Raw genomic sequence first — 9,889 nt, 5'->3', positions numbered from 1 at the left:
ATCCAATGAAAAAGGTCTTTAGCACATAGGACATGATCCAGGGAGCAGATGACCTTGGGAAAACAGGATACTAAGAACATAGGACTCTGATGTCATTGGAGACGGGGCACCTTTGACCTTGGAAATAGTCATTAATATTACATTAAGCCCAACAAACATGGGAAGAGTGAGACTGTGAAAGGAAGCCTAGTTAGTGAATAACCTAGTAAATATCAACAATATTAAATCTGATGCTTTATTTCCTAATATCGATTCAATCGACTGATTACCTTTTAAACGATATATGATTGATTGATACATGTCGTCTGGAATGGAAACTTTCTAAACTGCAGTAGGATCATAGGAGTATAAATCGATGCATCAATGTAGCGGATGAGTCATCACACCCCATATATTAAGACGAATGAAAGAGGTCAATTCAAATTTAAGGCTACTTTTACCTTAAAGGGATAATTCCTATTTTTTGACATGAAGTGCTATGACATCCCCATCAGCAGTGGCGTGCATCAACAGTCACTCAGTGTGCCTACTTACAACTCGGACATTTACTATGTAGAATTGTGGTTTGAGCACTGAACAAAAACATTCCAATTACGTTTCATCAAACTTCCCCATCCATTATTGTATTGCACTGGAGGAACCTGAGGGACATATTGGATTTAAGTCCACTGCTGCCTCAGATATTTGTTTTTGTTTCCAGAAGACAGTCAGAATTTTGATTGGATCACGTTCATATGTTGTGTGTTTGTAACAGTACTTGATGAGATGACAAGTTCATTTGAGCTGATTGTTTTGTTACTTTGTTATTGTGGTGGTACAAAGCAATTGGAAATTGCCAGATGTGACTGCGTTTCTAAATTTGAAAAGAATGACACATCGGTATCCAAGAGAGAAATTGGGCATTTTTGGTGTATACCTAATACAAAAAAAAGAAGAAATCACATTAGTTACATACAGTATGCACAGTTAAATTACAGGTGGTCCTCAGTGTACAATGTTCCATGTTACAACGTTTTGTGGTGATGAACGAACTCCCATAAATTAATTCTAAACTTAATGTTGATCAGTAATGACGCTTGCGCTTCACTATGTCTCCCAAGCTTAAGGAAGGCTCTTCTGGTGGAAATGCGCCAAGGAAAAGAAAAGCCATCACCATGGAAGTGAGAATGAACATCGTAGACACCCACCAATATTGGCCACACGTTTGTTCTTAACTGTTCGACTGTTACGGCCATCATTAAGGACATAGATCGTGTTCTTGAGCGTGTTAAAGCATCTGCTCCTATGAAAGTACAGTGTTCCAATGTTTTGTGGTTGCAAATGTGCCACCATAAATTAATTACAAATATCTGTTTCATTTAATTTTTTGTTTTTAATATTTCTATGACTTTATTTTATATGTCCATCATGTGTTCTGTGTTCTGTGTGAGTGATTTAGGAGTTAATGTAGGTATTATTTAAGTTCCGACATACAGTAAAACTGAACTTACATCACAGTAAAGGAACGTGGTACGATGCATTTCGACACCATTTCAAATTGCCGCTAATAATAATCATGCTTGAATGAAAGTCAGTCCAACCAAACAGCTTTGATGAAGCTCTTATATTGGATGTCATTACATTGTGCAGACAATCCTAATGATGTGTCCAGTGACGGCATCTTGGCATTATTTAAACTTCAGAAGCATAGCAGGTGCCCTTTAAATGTTCAGCGCTGCTATTTAGTCTCAATCAACTCTGCAGCCGTCCAAAGCAGAAGGTGGTTTGAGTTAATATCACTGATCATAATTAATGACACTACCATGGATGATTTACCACACTTTATTTGCCATATATTATGTAACATCCTGTAAAAAGTACGCACATGTAGATAGTGTATGTGAGGCCATGATAAGATAACTGGTCGAAGAACACTTTTGGGGAGGAAAAAAACATTTTATACAAGAATAAATTCAGTGGATGATTTTTTTTTGTTGATTTTTTTTATCTGTCTATTTGTAACTATGCGATCAACATCAAGAATGATTAAGAAAATCAAAAGTCCATATACTGTAGTATATACTGGCACGGTGTGTGGCTTTATATGTGACACTTTTTGTCTGTGGTCCATGGTGAGTGAACATGAACGTTGTACAGGGTCTTCTGACTCGCAGCTTCATAACGACAATAACATCTAAACAAAAAAGCAGCAGAAAAACTTTACTGTTTCCCTTCTGTATTTAGATCCATTTGCATTTGATTACTTTACCTGACCCAGCAGAGGTACCCAGTCGTGGAAAAATGTGGCAAAAATACAGAATGTTTAATAGGATTAACACATCATTGAAGTATTATCCTTAATACTCCTCAACAAGCAAAGCGGGAGCAAAAGCGGAACATTGAACATCAAGCTGCTGTTCAGCCTCCTTGGCTAATTGAGGATATTGAGGGTTTGATGGGTCAGAAGCTCATCAGTCAATACAGATGCACCCTTATATTTCCACTGAGAAATATTCCATCCTCATTACCCTGTGGTCCTGGATGCTCTTCAGCAGATTAACTGTCTCTGTTCCTTCTTTACCAGTACCGCTTCCCTTCAACAGCTTGTTTTATTTGAAAAGTCTGCTGATTATTTACTTGTGTGTGCTGCTCACTGACGGAGGGAATGGGTCCGGGGGCGAGACGACACAGGCGCAGAGGGGAGCACAGTCATTGGGCCCCGCTGGTGCCTGCTTGGCCTTAGACTGTCCATCTCCTGAATGTCGGGCTCCATGTTAAGGTGCAGGTGAGCATGGCAGTAATCCAGCACTGACTGCTCACACCCGTACGTCAGGGCTCTCAGCTGCAACGGTATCTAGAAAAGCACAAAAACGAGAGAGACCAACATAAGCTCTCTAAATCATCCATTTCAACATTTTACCCACTTTGAGAGTATTTGAAATTGGCCTAATTTGCTCATGGCACCGCACTGTCATTAATGCAGTCTTGGCTGGTGATACAGAGCACGCCCCGAGACCTGAAATATGTGGTGCTCAAACACCAACTTTCAGCGAGAATGATTTATATGCAAGACGAAAGCCTTGAGCAAGAGTGCAAACATACTTTCTGCCCTCTTTTAAATGGTATCAAGGCTCCATTTAGAAGAGAGTGCTTATTACATTACTAGCACTTCGCTGATTCCGATACCGCATTCAGGTTTACTTGCAAGTGAGGTCGGAATTGTGTCAATTAAATGGGACTGATGTGTAATGTATTTGGAGATGTAATGCATAGAAATGACACATAACAGACAACATGCAAAATAGGCACTAAACTGTGTTCACCTCTAATGACTTTTTTTTTTACAGCAGCCATTTTACATACTAAACAATAAATAGTAGGACACATATAGCCATTAGCAATGACATTAATTCCATTTAGGTTTCAGAGAGGCATTTACCTCCCCTAGTTATACAAAATATGCTTACTTTATCAATTCTGAGACATGATACGACACACATTTCACTGCATGCGATACAAAACAAGGTGACAAATGACCTCGAAAATATTCAATTTATTAATATTGAATCCTACTTTGCGGAAATTCATCGATCGCAGTCGGGGCTGGATAAATATAAACTATAAACGAGGGGTGACTGTAATATGCAAATATGAGAACTGATATAATACTTCCTCACCCGATTACAAGGATTGCCAGACGTTCAACAGTTCCCAAAAATACTACTTCAATACTATTAATACACAGGAAGCTAAACAGCTAGTCGAGTTGTGGTTGTTCACGCTCAGGAAAACACCGCCCCTAGTATTTCGTCAGAGAATTGCAAGTCAGCCCCCGCCGAATAACCATGACGGAATACAGGGGCCGTCAGAAGGGTCGGGCGCGGTGACTACAGTGTAGCATAATGAATCCTTTTTACACGGGAGGAGCTGGTTCAGGAGCTCATGGGAGTTGGGATCACAGTCACTGCCCACAAAGGCCCGTTACACAAGAAGACATGTTCAGGCCCATCTAAATTTTTCCAGCGATTCAGACAGGGCTTGCGAGAATGTGATATGATCAGATGAGGCCAAAATACTCAACTCGCCATGTTTGGAGGCAGAGAAATGCTAAATATGACCCCAGTGACACCATCCCGACGTAAAAACAGTTTTGAGGCTCTTTCTCATCAAAGAAAAACACTTATTTCACTCAATCAAATACAAATGATCGTATAACCTTTCTTTCATGTGTTTTTCTGGATTTTGTTTTTTTACAGTCTCTTTTTGTTACAGTCAACCTACCATAAAAATTCTGGACACTTAGTAAATCGGCAAGGGGATCAAATACTTATTTCCCCTACTACTGTAATAATGTACTGACAAATACAAATCTACAAGTTTTATAATCATATTGATTTTGTGATTGTATTGGAAATCATGACATATGCTCATTTTGGACATTCAACACACTCACGCAGTACATTACAACAGGGAGACACTTTTGAACATCGGCAGGGTTCACCATGAACTTTCATTTAGCCTCTCAGACTTTGCCTTTCTTCTGCGCCGGGAGAACGCAGCAGCCTGCGGCCCCGGTGAGCTGAATACCCGGCGAGCAAAGCATCCGAGGCGTAAACGAGGCAAGCGAGCCGGCCTGCATGCTAGGCTAAAAGCTAGAGCGACTAGGCCACCGCTACCAAGCTTGCTGCTAGCCAACGTCCGCTCTCTTGAAAACAAGATGGACGAACTACGAGCAAGGATTACAGCTCAACGTGAGATCAGGGAATGCTGTGTCCTCACCTTCACAGAAACCTGGCTGACGGAGGATATACCGGACTCGGCGATCCAGTTGGAATCATTTGCTGCTTACCGGGGAGATCGGACTTTAGCGTCTGGTAAACACAGAGGTGGCGGCGTCTGTGTTTACGTAAACAAACGGTGGTGCACAGACGTACAGACGATGGAAAAGCACTGCTCGCAGGACATTGAGCTGCTGATGGTGAAATGCAGACCTTTTTATTTACCTCGTGAGTTTAGCGCTGTGTATTTAACTGCTGTTTACATCCCACCACGAGCTAACACTGCTAATGCACTAGGCCTTCTGCATGACATCATTGATAAACACGAGACCAAACACCCAGACGCTGTATTCATTATATCTGGCGATTTCAACCACTGTAACCTCAGGACTGTCCTCCCCAAATATTACCAGTATGTGAGCTTTCCCACAAGGGAAAATAACATCCTGGACCAAGTCTACTGCAACATGAAAGGTGCTTTGAAGGCTGTTCCAAGACCCCACTTTGGAAAGGCTGACCACATCTCTATATTCCTTTATCCAACGTACAGACAACTTCTCAAAAAAGCTCCCCCTGTAAGTACAGCAGTTAAAGTATGGAATGAAGAAACTGATCAAGTACTTCAGGACTGCTTTGGCTGCACAAACTGGGATGTGTTTAAAACTGCAGCGGGGAGGGTAGATTGTACTGTTGATTTGGATGAATATGCTTCTGCTGTTACTGGCTACATTAGCACATGCATAGAGACTGTTACCACCACCAAGTATTACAGAAAATACCCTAACCAAAAACAGTGGATGAACTGTGATGTAAGGGCTAAGCTACGTGCTCGTTCGACTGCATTTGTCATGGGCACCGCTGATGACTACAAAAAGGCCAGATATGACCTGAGGAGGTCCATACGAGAGGCCAAAAGACAGTACAGACAGAAGCTGGAGGGCTACTATTCCACCTCAGACCCTCGGCGCATGTGGGCGGGGCTCCAGCACATCACAGACTATCGACAGCAGAGTAGCGTAGCCACGTCCAGCCAAACCACACTTCCAGATGAGCTGAATGAGTTCTATGCCCGCTTTGACACCCAAACTCCTGATGAGCAGAGAGGGTGGCTGAACCTGGGGAGCACACAGGACGCACCTCTCATGGTGACATCAGCTGATGTGCGCAGGGTTCTAAACAAAACAAACCCACGAAAAGCAGCAGGCCCAGACAACATCTCAGGACGTGCACTTCGGGTTTGCTCATCAGAGCTAGCTGATGTGCTTGCTGACATATTTAACCTGTCGCTTGCACAAGCATCTGTACCGACCTGCTTTAAGTCCACCACCATAGTGCCCGTACCCAAGAAGAGCAACGTGACCTGCTTGAATGACTATCGCCCTATAGCACTCACTCCTATTGTTATGAAGTGCTTTGAAAGAATAGTCATGACCCACATCAAAAAGAGCATCCCGGCGGCAACTGTGGACCCTCTACAGTTTGCATATCGCCAGAACCGGTCCACGGATGATGCAGTCAACACTGCCATCCACACAGCCCTTTCTCACCTACAGGGCCAGGACACATACGTCAGAATGCTATTTATAGACTATAGCTCTGCTTTTAATACAGTCTGCCCCCACAAACTCACAAATAAGCTCCTCACACTTGGCCTGTCTCCCTCCCTCTGTAACTGGGTGTTTAACTTTCTCACAGGCAGACCCCAGTCAGTCAGAGTCCACAACCGCACATCCAGCTCAAGAATTGTGAGCACTGGGACCCCACAGGGGTGTGTGCTGAGTCCACTCCTCTACACGCTCTTCACCTACGATTGCGTGGCCTCCCAGAACAACACCAGCATCATTAAATTTGCGGATGACACTACAGTCATCGGACTGATCACTGGTGGTGTTGAAACATCATACAGAAGAGAGGTGGCGGACCTCATAGCTTGGTGTCGTGATAACAATCTCCTTCTCAATACAGATAAGACTAAAGAGATGATCATCGACCCAAGAACAAGGGAAAAGGAGCCACATAGACCCCTGTTTATTGATGAGACTGAGGTGGAGAGGGTGAAAACCTTCAAGTTCCTTGGCACACACATCAGCGAGGACCTCACCTGGTCTCACAACACCCAACAAATTCTGAAGAAGTCCCAAAGGAGACTGTACTTCCTGAGAAGACTGAGGAAATTTGGCATGTCCACCACAATCCTGAGTTGCTTCTACAGATGCACCATCGAAAGTGTCCTTACCGCCTCCATCACTGTTTGGTACGGTAACTGTACAACACGTGATAGGAAGGCACTCCAGCGGGTGATCAAGACCTCACAGAACATTGTTGGGGCAGCCCTCCCCTCACTGCAAGACATTTATACATCTAGAGTCCTACGCAGAACACACAACCTCATCAAGGACAGCACACATCCACAACACTCATTATTCACACTCCTACCGTCAGGCAGACGCTACAGGAGTTTGCAGTCCAGGACCACAAGGCTGGCAAACAGCTTTTACCCACAGGCCATCAGGCTTCTCAATGAAGCACTCAGACACGCCACACGCAACACACACTCATAGCACTTTATTTATTTATTTATTTATTTATTTGTATTATTTACTTGCATTAATGTCTCTTCTGTTGTTGCTTAATTTCTTGGTATTTATGTATATGTGTTTATGTTTCTTATGTTCTTATTCTTTCTTGTGTTTTTCTTTCTTTTCCTTGGGAGAATGAACAGAATAAGATTTTCATTGCATGGTATAACTGCTGTTTTACCATGCACATGACAATAAAACTCTCTTGAATCTCTTGAATCTCTTGAATGCTAAAACAAATCCAATGGTGCCTTGGACTTTTGTATTATGCGGCATACATTGTATTTAACATCACACACTATAGGCAACACATAATACAAAGACAAAGGAAAGGAAGCACACTATCCGGATGAGAACAATGACAGATATGCACAATAACAGAACATCATATCATTTTAAGTATGATAAAGCATATAAGCAATGCATCATTTCAGTTGTCAGTTATTAAATAGCAACGGTTCCTTTAATTGGGAATGATTGATGACAACATCCATCATATTATTTGTTATTTGTCTAAAATATTATGCCAGGACCAGTCTCCCAGAAGCTTCTCAAAGCCCCCGCATGGAAAATCACTGCTCACATCTATTTATGAAATATTCTGTCTAGGATTATTTGCTAGAATCACAAAAGGATTTACTTAAAACTGATTTGATTCCCCAATATATCTGTATCCGGTACTGGTCAAGATTCACGGTGCCGACTGCACTCCAATCTGGCTTTGTTTGCTCGTTGCTTAAATAGGAGGATTAGTTGGAAACACCATTTTTTTTTTTTTTTTTGCTTTGCACAACCCTTACGCAACCCTTGAGAAGGTCTTATAAAGAATAAATGAAAAGCAAATATACAGATGTAAAATAAGTGGTGTCTATGTGGGGGTCTTTATCTGGGTCCTCTTTTTGCAAATTGTAGAGAAAAGAGGGCCTTGTGTGCTTGTTTTCTCCAATTAATGGAATCGTAAAAGTCAAGGCTGTAAGTGGAGGTTGTAGTGGAGTCAATATAAATGTGTTTGTTTCAAGCAATCACCCTTTCCCGTCTGCTCTACAACTGTAGTTGGTGAAGCACTTCTAACCTTTATCTCCTCAACATTTCTTACCTGTTTGGATTCCACATAGCCAGGCTGTACTCCAAAGGTGTCATAAAATAAACTGAACTGCAGTTACTAAGACAATAAAGTTTTTTATTGCCCAGTTTTTTTGCCCATCACTGTTAACCTCGAGTGACTACAGACGCAACACATCTGTAAATACATGAACAAATGCACCCCTTTGGTAGGTTAAGTTCTCCTATTATACTGGTTTAATCATGAAACATTCTGATTAGACTAGACAACACAACATTACTTCGATTACACAGACTCTTGTACGCTCTAAAAAAGAAATTATATCCTCTTTGTTGGCTAAAATAACAGTTAGGATTTTATGAATGGGTGCCATTTAGAATTTTACACTGGGAATTTGAAAAACATGCCCTGGAATTGCCTGGCGACCAGTCCAGGGTGTAACCCGCCTCTCGGCCAAAGTCAGCTGGGATAGGCTCTAGCATACCCCCGCAACCCTAGTGAGGATAAGGGGCATAGAAGATGGATGGATGACTTTGGAAAAACCTGACTTTTCCATTGTATTGTCTACTGCTTATCCGTATTCTGCGTTGCAGGGAGCTGGAACCTATCCCGGTTGACTTAAGGTGAGAGGCGGGGTACAGCCAGCAAAGGTCACCAGTCAATCACAGAGCACATACAGTTTATACAAACAAGCATTCACGCTCACATTCACACCATCAATGAATAGATACTTTGATGGGTTATCTGTGAGTGTTGTGCAACTCTTGTGCTAACACACTAAATCTAAAGGTGTAATAATAATAATAATACCTAACAATTATCAGTGAAAACATTGCATCATTTAGCAGATTATTTTAGACACCATTATGAAAATAAACAGAATCCCTAATGTAAAAAAATTACTTCAATGTACTGGAGTAGAACGTCCACGTTTTGCAGTGCTGTCAACTTTTTTTGTTTTTTACCTGTGAGTTGTGTTTACAAATGTACGGAGCCCCAGAGGGGACCTGGAGAAAAAAAAAGTGATGGTTAAAAAAAAAAACAAAAAAACAACAAACTTTTGTGAGAGTTTGCAAAACTTTTGCGACATCTCGCAAAACTGTGTAAGGGACTGCGGTGAGGTTAGAAACATATTCACATATTCAAACTTCCGGGATCAATAACTCCCAAGTGAATGGTTCTCACACAGAAAACCATACCTCTTTCCAACCGCGGCATCACAGACAAACAGCTACAACCCAGTTTTGATCAAAACGAGCCGTTTTCTGTGCAGTCTGACTTATGAGACCGGAGTGCAGGGGCCGTCAACAAATGTCTTCTTCTGTATTATGGTGGTTGTCATCAATGTTGCCAACTCCGCAGGAGTAGCTATTATTAGTAGCTAAGTAGCTATTGACTGTCCTGGAAGGCCATAGATGACGTTGTTGGCTAGTTTGCATATTTTTTGCATATGATATTGTAAGAGATGTAGGGAAAAAACATAAGTATGA

General features: G+C 41.8%; 1 protein-coding gene across 2 annotated transcripts in view; it reads right to left on the bottom strand.

Moving 5' to 3' along the window:
* Window positions 1-979: 979 nt before the first annotated feature.
* LOC129180224 (leucine-rich repeat transmembrane neuronal protein 4) overlaps window positions 980-9,889 on the bottom strand; it is a 77,060-nt gene continuing 68,150 nt past the window's right edge. Inside the window, exon 3 of one of the 2 annotated variants that reach the window (XM_054774462.1) lies at window positions 980-2,833. In XM_054774462.1, the coding sequence (XP_054630437.1) occupies window positions 2,630-2,833 (204 nt within the window). In that variant the 3' untranslated portion in view covers window positions 980-2,629. The remainder of the gene's footprint in view (window positions 2,834-9,889) is intronic. The other variant, XM_054774463.1, reaches the window with a different exon arrangement.

The sequence above is a fragment of the Dunckerocampus dactyliophorus genome, chromosome 4 (genome assembly GCF_027744805.1).
Source record: "Dunckerocampus dactyliophorus isolate RoL2022-P2 chromosome 4, RoL_Ddac_1.1, whole genome shotgun sequence".
In the NCBI taxonomy this organism is placed as follows: domain Eukaryota; kingdom Metazoa; phylum Chordata; class Actinopteri; order Syngnathiformes; family Syngnathidae; genus Dunckerocampus; species Dunckerocampus dactyliophorus.
This window is presented reverse-complemented; position numbering and strand designations above follow the sequence as displayed.